Here is a 25,114-nt window from a genome sequence, read left to right as displayed (position 1 = left end):
AAACGACTCACAAATAACAATAATAATTTATTATTATTATTATTACTACAGTGCGTTTATTTGAGCCGAAACGCATGTAAAACCGCATACAAGCGTGCAGTCGTTTTTCAAAACGCAGGTGACGCGCTACTCCTTCAGATCCTCTGAAATCAACTTCCGAAAACATGCAGGACACGACTGTCTCCATTGGCAACGAGGAGAACAAACTTTGAGTTGCTGGCAACTTTGAGAAGAACAACATGGGAGATGCGGACTTCAGCAAATACGATTTAGCCCGTTTACAGGACGAATTGGCGCAGGAGAGAGAGATGAAGTAAGTACAACGTGTATTGTAAGGGAATGTATTTATGAGGGATACCTGAAGAAAATAGGACCTCTGAAACAGAAATGGATGGCCAGTAAAATATATTTTTACCCGATCCTGAACGCTTAAAAAAGTGACCCTCCCCTATACCCAAAATAATATGTTCACAAAATGCAGTCAAGCCATCCGCTCTTCAGTTTCCGCCTGAATATTTATGCGCAGATGCGTGTTTTTCTGGAAACTGAGTCATCTACACAGACGTGTTAAATGTATTTTATTTAACTAGGTAATTCAGTTAAGAACAAATTCATATTTACAATGACGGCCTACCCCGGCCAAAACCCTAACCCGGTTGTGATACAGCCTGGAATCGAACCAGGGTCTGTAGAGACGCCCCTAGCACTGATATGTAGTGCTTTAGACCACTGCGACACTCGGGAGGCCATATAGAGACGATAGCTACAAAAATAATTCCAAGCAAACAGTTTGAAGCGACACTTATTCAATTAACCATAATCAAAATCATGTTCTGTTTAGGACATGTTAAATTGTTTACAGTCATGACATACAAACACATCAGACACACACACACGGCTTCACAGCCAGATCTAAGTGAGCGTTGTGTGTTTTAGTAGATCATTAATCCACTGTGATGACCGTTGCTTCCCATACAATGCCTATATTATGCCATCTAAAAATATGGGTTAATACAATTGGTTTTTCTATATTACAGTGAACTTTTAAGTAGGCTAACATAATACAATTTTAACACAGTAAAATTGGATGGTAAACATTTTGTCACGTCTGCCACTAGTACATCAATAATCTATTGTCTTTAACATTGCAAAGCATAAGTGTTGTGTATTCGCGCTGACAAATTCAGGACGGAAACTGAGGAGCGGATGTCGGATGTCTTGACCGTGTTTTATGTTTTGCGACTGTCGGCTCACTTGACTGCAGTGGACAAACTCTATTGGTGAAAATATATCCATTATAATAAAAACACTGCATGACTCTATCATCTTATTGAAAAAAAAATGTCATTTTCATAAACGCATTTTATGCAATTCTACTCATTTTACACGATTGGAGACGAGCATAATCTATTTTAACACCACAACACAACATGACAACGAATGAGCACACGCTGCAGCACCTGAGATGTTTTGATTTTTATACAGGTTCTTGTTTAAAATTAAAAAAGAGACAACAGTCTGAAGTTTGGAACAGCGATATAGTTGTTTTATCAAATTGAGCGCAACAGAACCAGTTACAACTGAAGCATCTGGTCGACAATAAACTAGAGGAAAATACAATCTTTTTTTTTTTTTTTTGTCATTTGGAAAACTATCACTTTGTAATTTATTCTATTACAATCCATCGTATTGATTTTTCCAAAATAGATGTGTTTTCTGTGATGAAGGCATGTGAATATAAGAGAATCAGCTAGGCTAAACTAACACAATAGGCATGCATCTCACCGCATGATCCTCAAAGCAAAGACTAGCCAAACTTTATGTTTCTAAAAGTTCAAAGTCACCGTAGAATGACTGTTTAGTCTAATGAGGTCTTTTTTTGTTTCATTATTATTTGATTCTAAGTATTTAATGAATGTTTTATAAAGTCGAAATGCGAAATGTATAGGCATGTTGTTGATGTCTTGTTGAAGTGCTGTTGAAGTGTTGTTGTTGAAGTGTTGTTGTTGATGTGTTGTTGGTGATGTGTTGTTGTTGATGTGTTGTTGTTGATGTGTTGTTGAAGTGTTGTTGTTGATGTGTTGTTGATGTGTTGTTGAAGTGTTGTTGAAGTGTTGTTGTTGATGTGTTGTTGAAGTTTTATTGTTGATGTGTTGTTGATGTGTTGTTGAAGTGTTGTTGTTGATGTGTTGTTGAAGTGTTGTTGTTGATGTGTTGTTGAAGTTTTATTGTTGATGTGTTGTTCAAGTGTTGTTGATGTGTTGTTGTTGATGTGTTGTTGAAGTTTTATTGTTGATGTGTTGTTGATGTGTTGTTGAAGTGTTGTTGTTGATGTGTTGTTGGTGATGTGTTGTTGTTGATGTGTTGTTGTTGATGTGTTGTTGATGTGTTGTTGTTGATGTGTTGTTCAAGTGTTGTTGATGTGTTGTTGTTGATGTGTTGTTGAAGTGTTGTTGTTGATGTGTTGTTCAAGTGTTGTTGATGTGTTGTTGTTGATGTGTTGTTGATGTGTTGTTGAAGTGTTGTTGTTGATGTGTTGTTGATGTGTTGTTGTTGATGTGTTGTTGATGTGTTGTTGAAGTGTTGTTGTTGATGTGTTGTTGATCTGTTGTTGATGTGTTGTTGATGTGTTGTTGAAGTGTTGTTGTTGATGTGTTGTTGAAGTGTTGTTGAAGTGTTGTTGAAGTGCTATTATTGATGTGTTGTTGAAGTGTTGTTGTTGATGTGTTGTTGAAGTGTTGTTGTTGATGTGTTGTTGATCTGTTGTTGATGTGTTGTTGATGTGTTGTTGATGTGTTGTTGATGTGTTGTTGAAGTGTTGTTGAAGTGTTGTTGAAGTGCTATTATTGATGTGTTGTTGAAGTGCTGTTGAAGTGTTGTTGTTGATGTGTTGTTCAAGTGTTGTTGATGTGTTGTTGTTGATGTGTTGTTGTTGATGTGCTGTTGATGTGTTGTTGAAGTGTTGTTGACGTGTTGTTGTTGATGTGTTGTTGATGTGTTGTTGTTGATGTGTTGTCCAAGTGTTGTTGATGTGTTGTTGTTGATGTGTTGTTGATGTGTTGTTGTTGATGTGTTGTTGATGTGTTGTTGAAGTGTTGTTGTTGATGTGTTGTTCAAGTGTTGTTGATGTGTTGTTGTTGATGTGTTGTTGATGTGTTGTTGTTGATGTGTTGTTGTTGATGTGTTTTTGATGTGTTGTTGATGTGTTGTTGAAGTGTTGTTGTTGATGTGTTGTTGATGTGTTGTTGAAGTGTTGTTGATGTGTTGTTGAAGTGTTGTTGTTGATGTGTTGTTGATCTGTTGTTGATGTGTTGTTGATGTGTTGTTGAAGTGTTGTTGTTGAAGTGTTGTTGTTGATGTGTTGTTGATGTGTTGTTGAAGTGTTGTTGTTGATGTGTTGTTGATCTGTTGTTGATGTGTTGTTGATGTGTTGTTGATGTGTTGTTGAAGTGTTGTTGTTGATGTGTTGTTGATGTGTTGTTGAAGTGTTGTTGAAGTGTTGTTGAAGTGTTGTTGAAGTGCTATTATTGATGTGTTGTTGAAGTGCTGTTGAAGTGTTGTTGTTGATGTGTTGTTCAAGTGTTGTTGATGTGTTGTTGTTGATGTGTTGTTGTTGATGTGCTGTTGATGTGTTGTTGAAGTGTTGTTGACGTGTTGTTGTTGATGTGTTGTTAATGTGTTGTTGAAGTGTTGTTGTTGATGTGTTGTTCAAGTGTTGTTGATGTGTTGTTGTTGATGTGTTTTTGATGTGTTGTTGATGTGTTGTTGAAGTGTTGTTGTTGATGTGTTGTTGATGTGTTGTTGAAGTGTTGTTGATGTGTTGTTGAAGTGTTGTTGTTGATGTGTTGGTGAAGTGTTGTTGTTGATGTGTTGTTGATGTGTTGTTGATGTGTTGTTGAAGTGTTGTTGTTGATGTGTTGTTGATGTGTTGTTGAAGTGTTGTTGATGTGTTGTTGAAGTGTTGTTGTTGTTGTGTTGTTGAAGTGTTGTTGATGTGTTGTTGAAGTGTTGTTGTTGAAGTGTTGTTGTTGATGTGTTGTTGATGTGTTGTTGAAGTGTTGTTGTTGATGTGGTGTTGTTGAAGTGTTGTTGAAGTGCTATTATTGATGTGTTGTTGAAGTGCTGTTGAAGTGTTGTTGTTCAAGTGTTGTTTATGTGTTGTTGTTGATGTGTTGTTGTTGATGTGTTGTTGATGTGTTGTTGAAGTGTTGTTGACGTGTTGTTGTTGATGTGTTGTTGATGTGTTGTTGAAGTGTTGTTGTTGATGTGTTGTTCAAGTGTTGTTGATGTGTTGTTGTTGATGTGTTTTTGATGTGTTGTTGATGTGTTGTTGAAGTGTTGTTGTTGAGGTGTTGTTGATGTGTTGTTGATGTGTTGTTGAAGTGTTGTTGTTGAGGTGTTGTTGATGTGTTGTTGATGTGTTGTTGAAGTGTTGTTGTTGATGTGTTGTTGCTGTGTTGTTGATGTGTTGTTGAAGTGTTGTTGATGTGTTGTTGAAGTGTTGTTGTTGATGTGTTGTTGAAGTGTTTTTGTTGTTGTGTTGTTGATGTGTTGTTGAAGTGTTGTTGTTGATGTGTTGTTGATGTGTTGTTGAAGTGTTGTTGTTGTTGTGTTGTTGAAGTGTTGTTGAAGTGTTGTTGTTGATGTGTTGTTGAAGTGTTGTTGTTGATGTGTTGTTGATGTGTTGTTGAAATGTTGTTGTTGATGTGTTGTTGTTGAAGTGTTGTTGAAGTGCTGAGCGCTCCTCCAAGCCTGTAACATGTCTCATATGCTTCACAAATGGCCTTGAAATAATAATAATATAGCCTAAATAATTATGCTACCTGGCTTTCTCCTGACTTATTTAGAGTTAGTATGTTGTTTAATAGCCTGTTGAAATGTTGAACGTCAATTTGATAGTGACAGAATCACACATTACTTCCCAAGCAAAGTCAAGCGCAGCCTCTGAATATCATAGAGACAAACCAAAGATATCCCCATATGCATCGGAGTCACGTCTTTCCCCAGCGTTTTACTGCGTGTTTCTAGCGCAAAGCATTGGGGACTAAAGCGTCTTTATGGATCACTTGATATAATCAGGTCCATACATTTGTTTTCAACATCTTAAGCTAACAATACCCTCAAAATAACCCCTCAATATACCCTCACAATACCCCCTCAATATACCCTCACAATACCACCTCAATATACCCTCACAATAACCCCTCAATATACCCTCACAATACCCCCTCAATATACCTTCACATACCCCCGCAATATACCCTCACATACCCCCTCAATATACCCTCACATACCCCCTCAATATACCCTCACATACCCCCTCAATATACCTTCACATACCCCCTCAATATACCCTCACATACCCCCTCAATATACCCTCACATACCACCTCAATATACCCTCACATACCACCTCAATATACCCTCACATACCCCCTCAATATACCCTCACATACCCCCTCAATATACCCTCACATACCACCTCAATATACCCTCACATACCCCCTCAATATACCCTTACATACCCCCTCAATATACCCTCACATACCCCCTTAATATACCCTCACATACCCCCTCAATATACCCTCACATACCCCCTCAATATACCCTCACATACCCCCTCAATATACCCTTACATACCCCCTCAATATACCCTCACATACCCCCTCAATATACCCTCACATACCCCCTCAATATACCCTCACATACCCCCTCAATATACCCTCACATATACCCTCACATACCCCCTCAATATACCCTTACATACCCCCTCAATATACCCTCACATACCCCCTCAATATACCCTCACATACCCCCTCAATATACCCTCACATACCCCTCAATATACCCTCACATACCCCCTCAATATACCCTCACATACCCCCTCAATATACCCTCACATACACCCTCAATATACCCTCACATACCCCCTCAATATACCCTCACATACACCCTCAATATACCCTCACATACCCCCTCAATATACCCTCAATATACCCTCACATACCCCCTCAATATACCCTCACATACCCCCTCAATATACCCTCACATACACCCTCAATATACCCTCACATACACCCTCAATATACCCTCACATACCCCCTCAATATACCCTCACATACCCCCTCAATATACCCTCACAATACCCCTCAATATACCCTCACATACCCCCTCAATATACCCTCACATACCCCCTCAATATACCCTCACAATACCCCCTCAATATACCCTCACATACACCCTCAATATACCCTCACATACCCCCTCAATATACCCTCACATACACCCTCAATATACCCTCACATACCCCCTTAATTCGAGCCCTGGTTTTATCCTAACACACCGAGCCCTTCACTGAGATATTTAAGGGGTGCATGGTGACTGAAGGAATTGGCTGACAAAATCTATGGATAGTAGACTATAATTTAGTCTGTCGAACAGGTAAGACTACGTCTTATTTCTTGAAAAGGAAGAAATATGGCTCCAACACAAAGCCCTCTTGTTGTTAGTAGCCTAAAGTGAAATGAAAATGAAGACTGTTCAAATGAATTAGGCCTTCTGGAATTAGCCTACATTCAGCACCCACGCGCTATCCCTTTTTGGCGGCTGCAACTTCATAATAATATAAGTTATGTAAATGACTTAAATATGGCTTATTGTGAGGTCAATAACTCTGATAAATAACTTAATTATGGGCAACAAAACATTGTTTTTATTCAAATCTATTATAGTAATTACAAGCTTACCTCCAGTCCTAGTCTCCTCTGCACTCTTCCTCTAAAGCTGAACAGTACGTCAGTAGGCCTGGTACATGTGTACAGATATAACATTTTTTGGGACAAATACATTTGATTTTCGGGAGGAAGCCTTTGACTCACCTGCTGAATTACCACCGTACACAGCACAGACATTGGTCAGGCAGCACAAACAGGTTTAAATTAGCAAGAGCATGGCAGGGCCGGGGCTCATGATTGGGATAGGCTGTCCATTGCAGTCTGTAATGCAGTCTAGCCTAGTTTCATATACACCATCCCAGCAGTGCAAAAAATTGGAAAGAAAGTACATTTTCTTACAAATATAACTTTGCCCTGTCAATCAATCAATCAATCAATCAAATGTATTTATAAAGCCCTTTTTACATCAGCCGATGTCACAAAGTGCTGTACAGAAACCCAGCCTAAAACCCCAAACGGCAAGCAATGCAGATGTAGAAGCACGGTGGCTAGGAAAAACTCCCTAGGAAGGCTGGATCCCAGGAAGAAACCTAGAGAGGAACCAGGCTCTCCGAGCTTGCTCTTGGTATATCCTAGGCTTGCAGCCTATAGTATAGGTTAAGGATCTTTTGATAGCGACCACACTAGGCGTACTTGATATTGCGAGCCCAGCAGAGAATCAGGGATGAGGGGCAGCATCGGGCACAAATCAAGATACAATAAAGCAACTAATTCTCAATGACTGAGCAATATGATATTTTATCGATTGTAAATGACATGATCCTCTCCTGGAGTAAAAATAAATAAATACTAAACCCTCCTCATGACTGGAATTTAAAAAGCATGACCCGCCCCCATTTTCCTCCAGGTCACACTTGGGTAAATTTGGTAGTTATACTATCACCAATCCACATTAAATGACTCTCTCTGTCTGTCTGTCTGTCTGTCTGTCTGTCTGTCTGTCTGTCTGTCTGTCTGTCTGTCTGTCTGTCTGTCTGTCTGTCTGTCTGTCTGTCTGTCTGTCTGTCTGTCTGTCTGTCTGTCTGTCTGTCTGTCTGTCTGTCTCTCTCTCTCTCTCTCTCTCTCTCTCTCTCTCTCTCGTTTTCCTCCTGCCTGTAGAGAGATGCTGCAGGAGTCTGTGTGTGATCTGAGGAGCACCATGACAGAGTTGGAGGAGACACTAAACAGTGTGAACCTTGAGGGTGAGTCTGTATGGTGTGTGTGGACAGGGAGGGTGAGTCTGTATGGTGTGTGTGGACAGGGAGGGTGAGTCTGTATGGTGTGTGTGGACAGGGAGGGTGAGTCTGTATGGTGTGTGTGGACAGGGAGGGTGAGTCTGTATGGTGTGTGTGTGGACAGGGAGGGTGAGTCTGTATGGTGTGTGTGAACAGGGAGGGTGAGTCTGTATGGTGTGTGTGTGGACAGGGAGGGTGAGTCTGTATGGTGTGTGTGGACAGGGAGGGTGAGTCTGTATGGTGTGTGTGGACAGGGAGGGTGAGTCTGTATGGTGTGTGTGTGGACAGGGAGGGTGAGTCTGTATGGTGTGTGTGGACAGGGAGGGTGAGTCTGTATGGTGTGTGTGGACAGGGAGGGTGAGTCTGTATGGTGTGTGTGTGGACAGGGAGGGTGAGTCTGTATGGTGTGTGTGAACAGGGAGGGTGAGTCTGTATGGTGTGTGTGTGGACAGGGAGGGTGAGTCTGTATGGTGTGTGTGGACAGGGAGGGTGAGTCTGTATGGTGTGTGTGGACAGGGAGGGTGAGTCTGTATGGTGTGTGTGTGGACAGGGAGGGTGAGTCTGTATGGTGTGTGTGGACAGGGAGGGTGAGTCTGTATGGTGTGTGTGGACAGGGAGGGTGAGTCTGTATGGTGTGTGTGGACAGGGAGGGTGAGTCTGTATGGTGTGTGTGGACAGGGAGGGTGAGTCTGTATGGTGTGTGTGGACAGGGAGGGTGAGTCTGTATGGTGTGTGTGGACAGGGAGGGTGAGTCTGTATGGTGTGTGTGGACAGGGAGGGTGAGTCTGTATGGTGTGTGTGTGGACAGGGAGGGTGAGTCTGTATGGTGTGTGTGGACAGGGAGGGTGAGTCTGTATGGTGTGTGTGGACAGGGAGGGTGAGTCTGTATGGTGTGTGTGTGGACAGGGAGGGTGAGTCTGTATGGTGTGTGTGGACAGGGAGGGTGAGTCTGTATGGTGTGTGTGGACAGGGAGGGTGAGTCTGTATGGTGTGTGTGGACAGGGAGGGTGAGTCTGTATGGTGTGTGTGGACAGGGAGGGTGAGTCTGTATGGTGTGTGTGGACAGGGAGGGTGAGTCTGTATGGTGTGTGTGGACAGGGAGGGTGAGTCTGTATGGTGTGTGTGTGGACAGGGAGGGTGAGTCTGTATGGTGTGTGTGGACAGGGAGGGTGAGTCTGTATGGTGTGTGTGGACAGGGAGGGTGAGTCTGTATGGTGTGTGTGTGGACAGGGAGGGTGAGTCTGTATGGTGTGTGTGAACAGGGAGGGTGAGTCTGTATGGTGTGTGTGTGGACAGGGAGGGTGAGTCTGTATGGTGTGTGTGGACAGGGAGGGTGAGTCTGTATGGTGTGTGTGTGGACAGGGAGGGTGAGTCTGTAGGGTGTGTGTGGACAGGGAGGGTGAGTCTGTATGGTGTGTGTGGACAGGGAGGGTGAGTCTGTATGGTGTGTGTGGACAGGGAGGGTGAGTCTGTATGGTGTGTGTGGACAGGGAGGGTGAGTCTGTATGGTGTGTGTGTGGACAGGGAGGGTGAGTCTGTATGGTGTGTGTGGACAGGGAGGGTGAGTCTGTATGGTGTGTGTGTACAGGGAGGGTGAGTCTGTATGGTGTGTGTGTGGACAGGGAGGGTGAGTCTGTATGGTGTGTGTGGACAGGGAGGGTGAGTCTGTATGGTGTGTGTGGACAGGGAGGGTGAGTTTGTATGGTGTGTGTGGACAGGGAGGGTGAGTCTGTATGGTGTGTGTGGACAGGGAGGGTGAGTCTGTATGGTGTGTGTGTGGACAGGGAGGGTGAGTCTGTATGGTGTGTGTGTGGACAGGGAGGGTGAGTCTGTATGGTGTGTGTATGGACAGGGAGGGTGAGTCTGTATGGTGTGTGTGGACAGGGAGGGTGAGTCTGTATGGTGTGTGTGGACAGGGAGGGTGAGTCTGTATGGTGTGTGTGTGGACAGGGAGGGTGAGTCTGTATGGTGTGTGTGTGGACAGGGAGGGTGAGTGTGTATGGTGTGTGTGTGTCAGTGTTGACAGCGAGGGTGAGTCTGTATGGTGTGTGGACAAGGAGGGATCCCCAATTAGGATCCCCAATTAGGATCCCCAATTAGCTGCTGCCAAGGCAACGGCTACTCTTCCTGGGGTCCAAACAGGAATCAAAACAAATAATGTCTCTTGTGTTGTACCGATGAGTGTCCGATCCGTGTGACCAACTGCTTCAACAGACAGTTCGGTACCTTTCACCCGTCAACACCTCACACAAAGACCAATAGTGATGCACGTCAATCTCTCCTCAACTTTGAGCCAGGAGAGATTGACATGCATACCGCTGGGCAGTAATCCAGGTGAGACAAAACTAGGGCCTGTATGACCTGCCTGGTTGATTTAGAGCAACTCCTTATCATGGACAGACCTCTTCCCATTTCACTAACCATTGAGTCTAAATGTTTTGACCATAACAGCTTGCTATCTAGGGTTTACACCAAGGCGTTTAATCTCCTCAATTTGCTCAATCGCCAAATTATTTCAGTAATAGATCTAGATGAGGTTTAGGGTTGAGTGAGTGATTTGTCCCAGAAATGAAGCTATTGCTAGATACCCATTCTAGAACTGACTGGAGCTCTATGTTAAACCTATTGTTAGTTATCCATTCTAGAACTGACTGGAGCTCTATGTTAAACCTATTGTTAGTTATCCATTCTAGAACTGACTGGAGCTCTATGTTAAACCTATTGTTAGTTATCCATTCTAGAACTGACTGGAGCTCTATGTTAAACCTATTGTTAGTTACCCATTCTAGAACTGACTGGAGCTCTATGTTAAACCTATTGTTAGTTACCCATTCTAGAACTGACTGGAGCTCTATGTTAAACCTATTGTTAGTTATCCATTCTAGAACTGACTGGAGCTCTATGTTAAACCTATTGTTAGTTATCCATTCTAGAACTGACTGGAGCTCTATGTTAAACCTATTGTTAGTTACCCATTCTAGAACTGACTGGAGCTCTATGTTAAACCTATTGTTAGTTACCCATTCTAGAACTGACTGGAGCTCTATGTTAAACCTATTGTTAGTTATCCATTCTAGAACTGACTGGAGCTCTATGTTAAACCTATTGTTAGTTATCCATTCTAGAACTGACTGGAGCTCTATGTTAAACCTATTGTTAGTTACCCATTCTAGAACTGACTGGAGCTCTATGTTAAACCTATTGGTAGATACCCATTCTAGAACTGACTGGAGCTCTATGTTAAACCTATTGGTAGATACCCATTCTAGAACTGACTGGAGCTCTATGTTAAGGGTGTCAGTTATTTCTATTACTGTTGTAGCCCGACGTGTATATTGTTGAGTCGTTACATAGACACACGCCTATCAGCAATAGTTTATGATCAATAATATCAAAAGCCGCGCTGAAGGTTAACAAAACAGCTCCCACAATTTTCTTATTATCAATTTCTTTCTTTCTTTAAAAGCTAATTTCCTGCAATTCTACACATTTTCCATGTCTTATGTGTGTTCATATGATGTCAGGAGTCGAATCCCGACCGAATCCCCGCCCCTAAAAGTGTTTTGAGTTTTACTATTGACTGGTGGTTAGTAGTGTTGCTATGGCAGCTGAAGCATGGCTCCATGTGACAAGGTCACGTCCATGTTCAGTGAACTAATGGAATAAACACACAAGCCTGTTCACTTGATTAAATATGATAGAGCAACATATCCCAGTGTGTTACTATAAACCACATTACATAAATGTAGTGTAATGCATGTTGAATGTGGGATGGGATGTGTATATACTGCATCCTGCCAGGTAACGAGTGGAAGACCAGGTACGACACACAGGTGGAGCTCAACGGCCAGCTGGAACGTCAGATCACACTTGTTCACGAAAAAATGGAGGACCTGCAGAGAAACCCCATGGGTAATAGGAAGGACATGTTTAACACACACACCCACTAAACACACACGCACACAAGGACAATTCTTTAGTGGATTTTTAGGGTGCTTTTGAGGTGACCCCACATGTTTTCTATGTGTCTTTGCAGATCGATTAGCCTCAATACGATCCTATTATGAGGTCCCAGTGGTGAGTTCTTACATATATTGGACTGTATATTTTATGGTATATTATATTATATACTGTATATTAAAGATATTATATTATATACTGTATATTATAGATATTATATACTGTATATTAAAGATATTATATACTGTATATTATAGATATTATATACTGCATATTATAGATATTATATACTGCATATTATAGATATTATATCATATACTGTATATTATAGATATTATATACTGCATATTATAGATATTATATACTGCATATTATAGATATTATATTATATACTGTATATTATAGATATTATATACTGTATATTATAGATATTATATACTGTATATTATAGATATTATATACTGCATATTATAGATATTATATACTGCATATTATAGATATTATATACTGCATATTATAGATATTATATACTGCATATTATAGATATTATATACTGCATATTATAGATATTATATTATATACTGTATATTATAGATATTATATTATATACTGCATATTATAGATATTATATACTGCATGTTATAGATATTATATACTGTATATTATAGATATTATATACTGCATATTATAGATATTATATTATATACTGGATATTATATACTGCATATTATATACTGCATATTATAGATATTATATACTGTATATTATAGATATTATATACTGCATATTATAGATATTATATTATATACAGTGCGTTCGGAAAGTATTCAGACCCCTTCACTTTTCCACATTTTGTTACGTTACAGCCTTATTCTAAAATGTATTCATTAAATCGTTTTCCTCATCAATCTACCTACAATACTCCATAACGACAACGCAAAAACATGTTTTTAGAAATGTTTGCAAATGTATAAAAAATTACAAACAGAAATACCTTATTTACATAAGTATTAAGACCCTTTGCTATGAGACTCTAAATTGAGCTCAGGTTCATCCTGTTTCTACAACTTGATTGGAGTCCAACTGTGGTAAATTCAATTGATTGGACATCCTGTCTATATAAGGTCCCTCAAACCAAGTCATGAGGTCGAAGGAATTGTCTTTAGAGCTCCGAGACAGGATTGTACTGTATATGTTATGGAATATTATATACTATAGATATTATATATATATATATATATATATATATATTGACAGTCAGACAGATCCACAGAGGTGATTAGAGAGAGATGAACACATAACACCAATAGAACACACAGAGAACCAACCAGTGGTGTCAGACCAGACCAGACCAGACCAGACCAGACCAGACCAGACCAGACCAGATCATTTTTTAACATTTTAGTCATTTAGCAGACGCTCTTATCCAGAGCGACTTACAGTAGGGAATGCATACATTTCATTAAAAAAAATCTTTATTTTTTGTACTGGCCCGCCGTGGGAATCGAACCCACAACCCTGGAGTTGCAAACACCATGCTGGCGTTGCAAACACCACGCTCTACCAACTGAGCCACAGGGAGGGCCAAGACCAGATCAGACCAGGCCAGACCAGACCAGACCAGAACAGATCAGACCAGAACAGGCCAGACCAGGCCAGATCAGACCAGATCAGGCCAGACCAGACCAAACCAGGCCAGACCAGATCAGATCAGATCAGGCCAGACCAGATCAGACCAGACCAGATCAGATCAGACCAGGCCAGATCAGACCAGACCAGACCAGACCAGACCAGATCAGATCAGACCAGATCAGGCCAGACCAGACCAAACCAGGCCAGACCAGATCAGACCAGACCAGATCAGACCAGACCAGATCAGATCAGACCAGGCCAGATCAGACCAGACCAGACCAGACCAGATCAGACCAGATCAGGCCAGACCAGACCAAACCAGGCCAGACCAGATCAGACCAGACCAGATCAGATCAGACCAGGCCAGATCAGGCCAGACCAGACCAGATCAGGCCAGACCAGACCAGACCAGATCAGACCAGACCAGATCAGGCCAGACCAGATCAGATCAGACCAGGCCAGATCAGGCCAGACCAGATCAGACCAGACCAGATCAGGCCAGACCAGATCAGGCCAGACCAGATCAGACCAGATCAGATCAGGCCAGACCAGATCAGACCAGACCAGATCAGGCCAGACCAGATCAGGCCAGACCAGATCAGGCCAGACCAGATCAGGCCAGACCAGACCAGACCAGATCAGACCAGACCAGATCAGGCCAGACCAGATCAGACCAGATCAGACAAGCTGCCACTTTAGATGACTGTGCTGATGTAGACAGAATAAACCTGACTTTAATCACAGCTCAGTAATCACTGGATTACACACTAAACCAGAGAACACACTCCTTACTGTTTGTTGGTGTGTGTGTGTGTGTGTGTGTGTGTGTGTGTGTGTGTGTGTGTGTGTGTGTGTGTGTGTGTGTGTGTGTGTGTGTGTGTGTGTGTGTGTGTGTGTGTGTGTGTGTGTGTGTGTGTGTGAGCATGCCTGGCAGATGGTAATTAGTATATCTGGGGAGGGTGAATGTGATTTGCATGAGTGTCGGGAAAGAGAAAAGGAGAGGGAGAGAGACAGAAGAGGGGGGGAAGAGAGAGAGAGGAGATACAGAGAGAAAGGAGATACAGGCCTAGAGAGAGAGAGAGGAGATACAGGCCGAGAGACAGAGAGAGAGAGGGGAGATACAGGCCTAAAGAGATAGAGAGAGAAAGAAAGAGAGAGAGGAGATACAGGCCTAGGGAGAGAGAGAGAGAGAAAGCGACAGTGTGACAAGAATGTAAAGAGCTACAGAGTTATTGAGTATATTGAGAATAACAACTTTCCTTTCAAAATGAATAGTCTCAATACTCTCAATAGTTGATCACTCATGCTGCCAAACATACCCTCGTAAAACGGACCATACTACCGATCCTCAACTTCAGCGATGTCATTTACAAAATAGCCTCCAATACCCTACTCAATAAACTGGATGCAGTCTATCACAGTGCCATCCGTTTTGTCACCAAAGCCCCATATACTACCCACCACTGCGACCTGTACGCTCTCGTTGGCTGGCCTTCGCTTCATACTCGTCGCCAAACCCACTGGCTCCAGGTCATCTACAAGACCCTGCTAGGTAAAGTCCCCCCTTATCTCCGATCACTGGTCACCATAGCAGCACCCACCTGTAGCACGCGCTCCAGCAGGTATATCTCTCTAGTCACCCCCAAAGCCAATTCCTCCTTTGGCCGTCTCTCCTTCCAGTTCTCTGATGCCAATGACTGGAACGAACTACAAAAATCTCTGAAACTGGAAACACTTATCTCCCTCACTAGCTTTAAGCACCAGCTGTCAGAGCAGCTCACAGATCACTGCACCTGTACATAGCCCATCTATAATTTAGCCCATACAACTACTTCTTCCGCTACTGTATTTATTTATTTATTTAGCTCCTCTGCACCCCATTATTTCTATTTCCACTTTGCACTTTCTTCCACTGCAAATCTACCATTCCAGTGTTTTACTTGCTATATTGTATGTACTTCGCCACCATGGCCTTTTTTGCCTTTACCTCCCTTAACTCACCTCATTTGCTCACATTGTATATAGACTTATTTTTGTACTGTATTATTGACTGTATGTTTGTTTTACTCCATTTGTAACTCTGTGTTGTTGTATGTTGTCGAACTGCTTTGCTTTATCTTGGCCAGGTCGCAATTGTAAATGAGAACTTGTTCTCAACTTGCCTACCTGGTTAAATAAAGGACTTGTTCTCAACTTGCCTACCTGGTTAAATAAAGGTGAAATAAATAAATAAAAAAATGGAGAGGGTTATACATTCTACCTTCTCTAGTCAGAATAACAGTTGTTTGTTAGTTAGCGCTAACAATAGAAGGTTAAAGATGTCCTCCAGCCATTTAAAAAAATACAAAAATAACGATATGCCAAGTATAAATACAGTAAAGTACACACGCTAAATACTTTCAAGTATAAATACAGTAAAGTACACACACTAAATACTTTCAAGTATAAATACAGTAAAGTACACACACTAAATACATTCAAGTATAAATACAGTAAAGTACACACACTAAATACATTCAAGTATAAATACAGTAAAGTACACACACTAAATACTTTAATGTGGCACTCCGGTCTCCTTTTCACCTCATTTAACAACTGATTTCCTTAACATAAGGCACATCTCAATAGTTGATTTAGGTAAGTCATGACATAGAGCAAGTGTGTGTCTTTTGATTAAAAGAACGATTTCCCTAATAGTCCTGTTTCCATGGACACATCTGAAATCAGGCTACTGATGGGACTCTGATAAACGCAGAAAATTACCAATCAATATAAACCTTCTACCACTTCGACCATGTTATTTTTGGGAAGCATATTTGATTCTGAGTTCGTACATAAAAAGTGTGTATGTGACAATTACTATGAAGTTTGTATGTGACAATTACTTCTAAGAGGCATATTCAATTGCTCCGAACTCACTTCACTTGCGCTAAAGAGGGAGGCTCACTCGGTTCGTGCTAACACAAATGACATACACCGCCGACACCGATTTAAAGGTGTTTACATGTCTTACTAATTCTAAAGATTACTCAGAAAACCAGGTGTTTTAATCGGGGATCGCTCACTGAATGCCCTACTCCTTGAAGTTTGCAGCTGTGTGTAAAAACACTATTTTGCTCAAAACATATTTTTTTTACCCTTTTATTGTGTGTACTTTACTGTATTTATCATTGGGATATCGCTTTTCAACAGGAAAAGTAAAAAAAAATGGTTGGAGGATGTCTTTCAGTAGGATCAGACCATTATGGCTGCGCTGTGTTCTCTAGTCTAGTGGTGCGATGCTAGCTAGCCTCACTGACCTCTTTCTGTTCTCTAGTCTAGTGGTGCGATGCTAGCTAGCCTCCCTGACCTCTTTCTGTTCTCTAGTCTAGTGGTGCGATGCTAGCTAGCCTCCCTGACCTCTTTCTGTTCTCTAGTCTAGTGGTGCGATGCTAGCTAGCCTCCCTGACCTCTTTCTGTTCTCTAGTCTAGTGGTGCGATGCTAGCTAGCCTCCCTGACCTCTTTCTGTTCTCTAGTCTAGCGACATCTAGCGGATGTTACTGACTGATGTTACTGACTGATGTTACTGACGTTGCTGACGTTACTGCCTTATCTGACGTTGCTGACGTTGCTGACGTATCTGACGTTGCTGACGTTGCTGACCTATCTGACGTATCTGACGTTACCGACGTTACCGACGTAACCGACGTTACCGACGTATCTGACGTTGCTGACGTTGCTGACGTTGCTGACCTATCTGACGTATCTGACGTTACCGACGTAACCGACGTTACCGACGTTGCTGACGTTACTGACGTTGCTGACGTTGCTGACGTTACCGACGTAACCGACGTTACCGACGTATCTGACGTTGCTGACGTTGCTGACGTTGCTGACCTATCTGACGTATCTGACGTTACCGACGTAACCGACGTTACCGACGTATCTGACGTATCTGACGTTGCTGACGTTACTGATGTATCTGACGTTGCTGACGTTACTGATGTATCTGACGTTACTGACGTTGCTGACGTTGCTGACGTTACTGATGTTACTGATGTTTCTGATGTTTCTGCGAAGAACAGACATTTGTTTGTCTTCTGCTGTCATTACTCGACATGTCAATCATGACTCTGTCTCTGTTTGTTGACTATACCAGGAGTTAACCTGGACAGGGAAACCTCTGGGCCCTGTACCTGACTAGACCAGGAGTTAACCTGGACAGGGAAACCTCTGGGCCCTGTAGTTGTAGTTCTAGCTTAAAACTGGGCCCTGTAGTTTTTCCTGGTCAGGTTGTCATGGTGTGTCTGACTCTATTTCCCAGGATGCACTGAGGCAGAGGCTGAAGGTCCTGACCAATGAGAAGGCAGCGCTGCAGGGTCAGCTGTTAGACTGCAGACTGAAGATTGAACAGGAGGGGAAGGTCTGTTTGTCTCTATTTCTCTCTGTTTCTCTCTGTTTCTCTCTCTCTCTCTCTCTCTGTCTCTCTCTCTCTCTCTCTCTCTCTCTGTCTCTCTCTCTCTTTGCCTTCCTCTCTCTCTCTCTCTCTCTCTGTCTCTCTGTATCTCTCTCTCTTTGCCTTCCTCTCTCTCTCTCTCTCTCTGTCTCTCTGTATCTCTCTCTCTTTGCATTCCTCTCTCTCTCTCTCTCTCTCTCTCTCTCTCTCTCTCTCTCTCTCGTCGGACTGTTTATCCATTTGTTTATTTGTTTATTGTTTTGTCCGATCAGATTACGGTGTGTCACGTTTATGAGAATAAGGCTAAAATCGGCCAGTATTAGCGCCTACTAATCTATAATCCCGTTCTGTTTTTCATTAATACAGCCACATAGCACACTGAACATCCCATGTGACGTTTCATGCTCGGTAATCGTGAGACAGAACAACATGTCCTCGTGAATAACATCCCCCGACGTGGAGCAACAAAAGTCAACGCATCTCAGCCCTCACAGCTAACCTCCACTTGGAGAGCATAAACAGCCCTCACAGCTAACCTCCACTTGGAGAGCATAAACAGCCCTCACAGCTAACCTCCACTTGGAGAGCATAAACAGCCTTCACAGCTAACCTCCACTTGGAGAGCATAAACAGCCCTCACAGCTAACCTCCACTTGGAGAGCATAAACAGCCCTCACAGCTATTCTCCACTTGGAGAGCATAAACAGCCCTCACAGCTAACCTCCACTTGGAGAGCATAAACAGCCCTCACAGCTAACCTCCATTTGGAGAGCATAAACAGCCCTCACAGCTAACCTCCATTTGGAGAGCATAAACAGCCCTCACAGCTAACCTCCACTTGGAGAGCATAAACAGCCCTCACAGCTAACCTCCTCTTGGAGAGCATAAACAGCCCTCACAGCTAACCTCCACTTGGAGAGCATAAACAGCCCTCACAGCTAACCTCCACTTGGAGAGCATAAACAGCCCTCACAGCTAACCTCCGTTTGGAGAGCATAAACAGCCCTCACAGCTAAACTCCATTTGGAGAGCATAAACAGCCCTCACAGCTAACCTCCGTTTGGAGAGCATAAACAGCCCTCACAGCTAACCTCCACTTGGAGAGCATAAACAGCCCTCACAGCTAACCTCCACTTGGAGAGCATAAACAGCCCTCACAGCTAACCTCCACTTGGAGAGCATAAACAGCCCTCACAGCTAACCTCCACTTGGAGAGCATAAACAGCCCTCACAGCTAACCTCCACTTGGAGAGCATAAACAGCCCTCACAGCTAACCTCCACTTGGAGAGCATAAACAGCCCTCACAGCTAACCTCCGTTTGGAGAGCATAAACAGCCCTCACAGCTAACCTCCGTTTGGAGAGCATAAACAGCCCTCACAGCTAACCTCCGTTTGGAGAGCATAAACTGGGGAGTTTTTCAGTTGTTCAGTCAGAGTTTCCCTGTTGAATGCTAACAATAGCATCAATTCTTAGTTTCACAGTGTTATCTGACAAAGGTATTGATGTGAGTTTCTGTGCCTCTGCTTCCCAACACATTGTTTTCACCATATCAACTGCGACCGGTAATATCAGTCTCTGCAATAGTGTGTGGTTTCATAGCGTAGAGAGCCTAGCCATTCATTGTGGGAATGATTCAAGTGCAACAGTTAAGTGCGGCCTTTTCCCATGATCTAAGTGTGCTCACTGGTTAAATTTGATCTTTTAGATTTTAATTATTTTCATTTAGACTTTTAAGGTCAACCACATTTTATATATATATATATATATATATATATATATATATATATATATATATATATATATATATATATATATATATATATATATAATTTTTTTGTTAGTCATATCAAGCGACCCCACATGGGGTTGCGACCCCTAGTTTGGGAACCACTGCTTTATGGTGTAGATATCTAGACACTCTAATCTGAAAGGCCTGTTGGTGTAGATATCTAGACCCTCTAATCTGAAAGACCTGTTGGTGTAGATATCTAGACCCTCTAATCTGAAAGGTCTGTTGGTGTAGATATCTAGACCCTCTAATCTGAAAGACCTGTTGGTGTAGATATCTAGACCCTCTAATCTGAAAGGCCTGTTGGTGTAGATATCTAGACCCTCTAATCTGAAAGACCTGTTGGTGTAGATATCTAGACCCTCTAATCTGAAAGGCCTGTTGGTGTAGATATCTAGACCCTCTAATCTGAAAGGCCTGTTGGTGTAGATATCTAAACACTCTAATCTGAAAGGCCTGTTGGTGTAGATATCTAGACCCTCTAATCTGAAAGGCCTGTTGGTGTAGATATCTAGACCCTCTAATCTGAAAGACCTGTTGGTGTAGATATCTAGACCCTCTAATCTGAAAGGCCTGTTGGTGTAGATATCTAGACCCTCTAATCTGAAAGACCTGTTGGTGTAGATATCTAGACCCTCTAATCTGAAAGGCCTGTTGGTGTAGATATCTAGACCCTCTAATCTGAAAGGCCTGTTGGTGTAGATATCTAAACCCTCTAATCTGAAAGGCCTGTTGGTGTAGATATCTAGACCCTCTAATCTGAAAGGCCTGTTGGTGTAGATATCTAGACCCTCTAATCTGAAAGGCCTGTTGGTGTAGATATCTAGACCCTCTAATCTGAAAGGCCTGTTGGTGTAGATATCTAAACACTCTAATCTGAAAGACCTGTTGGTGTAGATATCTAGACCCTCTAATCTGAAAGGCCTGTTGGTGTAGATATCTAAACACTCTAATCTGAAAGGCCTGTTGGTGTAGATATCTAGACCCTCTAATCTGAAAGGCCTGTTGGTGTAGATATCTAAACACTCTAATCTGAAAGGTCTGTTGGTGTAGATATCTAAACCCTCTAATCTGAAAGGTCTGTTGGTGTAGATATCTAAACACTCTAATCTGAAAGGTCTGTTGGTGTAGATATCTAGACCCTCTAATCTGAAAGACCTGTTGGTATTGATACCTAGACCTACCATCAGTTCATCTGATTAGTCTGACTCTTACCATGCACCCATAAATATATATATATTTTTAAAGTGCGCTTGCAATACTCGGACGTCTCTTTCTTTCATGTCTCACTTTCTCTCTTTTAATTGCCAGGCCTTTTATAAAGCCAACGCTGTGAGGCGTGTGTATCTGTCAGAAATAGCTAAGGTAAGCATCCTCTTCTCACATCGGTCCTTCCTCCTATGAGGCAGAAACCCTGGCAAAGACCAGAGAACGACGCACGCACGCACGCACGCGCGCGCGCACACACACACACACACACACACACACACACACACACACACACACACACACACACACACACACACACACACACACACAGTCATTACACACTGTTATAAAACCCCAACATTATCCTCTCTAACACACACACACACACACACACACACACACACACACACACACACACACACACACACACACACACACACACACACACACACACACACACTGTCATAAAACCCCAACATTATCCTCTCTAACACACACACACACACACACACACACACACACACACACACACACACACACACACACACACACACACACACACACACAGTCATTACACACTGTTATAAAACCCCAACATTATCCTCTCTAACACACACACACACACACACACACACACACACACACACACACACACACACACACACACACACACACACACACACACACACACACACACACACACACACACACACACAGACTGGAGGACCTGCAGGGAAACCCCGTGGGTAATGGGAAGGACATACACACAGTCCTATTGACAGACTGCCACTATGAAATATAGCAGCTATATAGAGAGAGAACATTGTGCAGTTGGAGAGGTGGTGTGTGTCTGTCTGTCTGTCTGTCTGTCTGTCTGTCTGTCTGTCTGTCTGTCTGTCTGTCTGTCTGTCTGTCTGTCTGTCTGTCTGTCTGTCTGTCTGTCTGTCTGTCTGTCTGTCTGTCTGTCTGTCTGTCTGTCTGTGTGTGTGTGTGTGTGTGTGTGTGTGTGTTCTCAGCCCTACTTTCTCATTCACCATCTAGAGTTCCCTCTCCAGTGATGTTGTGCTGTTGGTCTCCCTCCCTCCGTCACAAACACACACGCACGCACGCACACACACACACACACACACACACACACACACACACACACACACACACACACACACACACACACACACACACACACACACACACACACACACACAGACACACACACACAGACACACACATACATGTATTCATGTACATCTATTCTAATCTATTCAGATTATAAGTAGGCTACATCAGTGTCTGTGTGATAGAAAATCCATTATGCTGTGTCACAGTTGTCATCAACCCTGGATGTCACCAGGCGGCAATACCAGGTCCAGCCACAGAGAGAGAGGGCGCCAGAGAGGCAGCAGTACCCCGTCCAGCCACACAGGGCACCAGAGAGCCATATGTGGAAGTGAGTTCATGCACCCTCTAACCACAGATCTAGGATCAGTTTACTAGCCCATCCAATCCATATCGTTACCATGATATGGGGTGGAATTATATCTGATCGTGGACCAGTAGTTATTTAAGGACATTTCTGACTCAATGAAAACATGTCTACTCATCTGTGCTCTCTCTCCTTTTCTCTATACACCACCATGAGAACATGTTTTGATTTCACGTTAGATGTAGCAGAGATAAAAAAAAAAACGTATGTTTACAAGGCAGTTATAACGGCAGGTACAATGTCATTACAGAGGAGCTACACGTTGTTACAGAATGGCCGAGTCACGAAACCGATACCTGATACAACAGCACATAGAAAGAACAATGTAACTACAGGTTCAGATTGTTACGTTATTTATAATACTGATACCTGTCTATAATTACTGTCTGTAAATCCATGGTGGCTTACTGGTGTACTAGGAACCCCATATTATAGAACTACATTCTGTAGTAGGAACCCCATATTATAGAACTACATTCTGTACTAGGAACCCCATATTATAGAACTACATTCTGTACTAGGAACCCCATATTATAGAACTACATTCTGTAGTAGGAGCCCCATATTATAGAACTACATTCTGTACTAGGAACCCCATATTATAGAACTACATTCTGTACTAGGAACCCCATATTATAGAACTACATTCTCTACTAGAAGCCCCATATTATAGAACTACATTCTGTAGTAGGAACCCCATATTATAGAACTACATTCTGTAGTAGGAACCCCATATTATAGAACTACATTCTGTAGTAGGAACCCCATATTATAGAACTACATTCTGTAGTAGGAACCCCATATTATAGAACTACATTCTGTACTAGGAACCCCATATTATAGAACTACATTCTGTAGTAGGAGCCCCATATTATAGAACTACATTCTGTAGTAGGAGCCCCATATTATAGAACTACATTCTGTACTAGGAACCCCATATTATAGAACTACATTCTGTACTAGGAACCCCATATTATAGAACTACATTCTGTACTAGGAACCCCATATTATAGAACTACATTCTGTAGTAGGAACCCCATATTATAGAACTACATTCTGTAGTAGGAGCCCCATATTATAGAACTACATTCTGTACTAGGAACCCCATATTATAGAACTACATTCTGTACTAGGAACCCCATATTATAGAACTACATTCTGTAGTAGGAGCCCCATATTATAGAACTACATTCTGTACTAGGAACCCCATATTATAGAACTACATTCTGTACTAGGAACCCCATATTATAGAACTACATTCTGTAGTAGGAACCCCATATTATAGAACTACATTCTGTAGTAGGAACCCCATATTATAGAACTACATTCTGTAGTAGGAGCCCCATATTATAGAACTACATTCTGTACTAGGAACCCCATATTATAGAACTACATTCTGTACTAGGAACCCCATATTATAGAACTACATTCTGTAGTAGGAACCCCATATTATAGAACTACATTCTGTAGTAGGAACCCCATATTATAGAACTACATTCTGTAGTAGGAGCCCCATATTATAGAACTACATTCTGTAGTAGGAACCCCATATTATATAACTACATTCTGTAGTAGGAACCCCATATTATAGAACTACATTCTGTAGTAGGAACCCCATATTATAGAACTACATTCTGTACTAGGAACCCCATATTATAGAACTACATTCTGTACTAGGAACCCCATATTATAGAACTACATTCTGTAGTAGGAACCCCATATTATAGAACTACATTCTGTAGTAGGAACCCTATATTGTATAACTACATTCTGACAGTGTCTGTCAGACAGGTGATGTGGAATTAAAGTCTGCTGGTGGATTATTAAACAGACAGACAGACAGACAGACAGACAGACAGACAGACAGACAGACAGACAGACAGACAGACAGACAGACAGACAGACAGACAGACAGACAGACAGACAGACAGACAGACAGACAGACAGTACATATATATAATTCAACATTAATCTCAGTCGTCCCATCGTGACATGCTAGCTCACTACACAGATGAGGATATATCACTGGCTTTGTGACTGTGATTGGATGTGACTGACTGTGAACTTCACTTTACATGTTTTGAGTTGACAGCTCAAATGAATTCCCTCAAGGCAGCTAGCTTGAGTTGTCAAAGTCAGAATATGTTATGAAATCAACTTCTCAATGCCGGTTATTTCGTTATGTAAGGTAGTACTTTTATCATAAAATTGTTTTTTAAAAATCCTTTGATATCATCTTGATAATGTATCAAATCTGAAAATGATTAAGATTCTGATGTTTCATTTGTTTGTTTATTCATAAAATATATGCATCCATCCATATGTTCCATCCATCTGTTCCCCCTCTCTCTCTCTCTCGCTCTCTCTTTTCTCTGAATGACAGAGGGAAGCAGACCAGTAAGCAGTCAGGAAGAGGAGGAGGAAGAGAGGAAGGAAGAGGAGGAGGAAGAGAGGGAGGAAGAGGAGGAGGAAGAGAGGAAGGAAGAGGAGGAGGAAGAGAGGAAGGAAGAGGAGGCGGAAGAGAGGGAGGAGGAGGAAGAGAGGGAGGAAGAGGAGGAGGAAGAGAGGGAGGAAGAGGAGGAGGAAGAGAGGAAGGAAGCGGAGGAGGAAGAGAGGAAGGAAGAGGAGGAAGAGAGGAAGGAAGAGGAGTCAGGAA

The 25,114-nt window shown here is 42.2% G+C and overlaps 1 protein-coding gene across 1 annotated transcript; it reads left to right on the top strand.

Moving 5' to 3' along the window:
* The first annotated feature begins 154 nt into the window (after positions 1–154).
* On the top strand, positions 155–24,981 carry ccdc169 (coiled-coil domain containing 169). The gene is made up of 8 exons (XM_045690210.1): positions 155–313; positions 7,832–7,914; positions 11,749–11,859; positions 11,984–12,024; positions 17,844–17,942; positions 21,078–21,131; positions 22,327–22,422; positions 24,842–24,981. Exons 1-8 carry the CDS (start codon positions 240–242, stop codon positions 24,857–24,859), a joined length of 576 nt encoding a protein of 191 aa, XP_045546166.1. The 5' UTR covers positions 155–239; the 3' UTR covers positions 24,860–24,981.
* The last annotated feature ends 133 nt before the right edge of the window (positions 24,982–25,114 follow it).

Source organism: Salmo salar, chromosome ssa11 (assembly GCF_905237065.1).
Source record: "Salmo salar chromosome ssa11, Ssal_v3.1, whole genome shotgun sequence".
Classification (NCBI taxonomy): domain Eukaryota; kingdom Metazoa; phylum Chordata; class Actinopteri; order Salmoniformes; family Salmonidae; genus Salmo; species Salmo salar.
Note: the sequence above shows the minus strand (reverse complement) of the source record. Positions and strands in the feature narration are given on the sequence as shown.

Excerpts from the sequence above, each read along its gene's own strand:
- ccdc169 (XM_045690210.1), top strand. The coding sequence starts at position 240 with ATGGGAGATGCGGACTTCAGCAAATACGATTTAGCCCGTTTACAGGAC. Across the intron at positions 314-7,831 it reads GCGCAGGAGAGAGAGATGAA|AGAGATGCTGCAGGAGTCTG; the intron begins GTAAGTACAACG and ends TCCTGCCTGTAG. Across the intron at positions 21,132-22,326 it reads ATCTGTCAGAAATAGCTAAG|GCGGCAATACCAGGTCCAGC; the intron begins GTAAGCATCCTC and ends GGATGTCACCAG.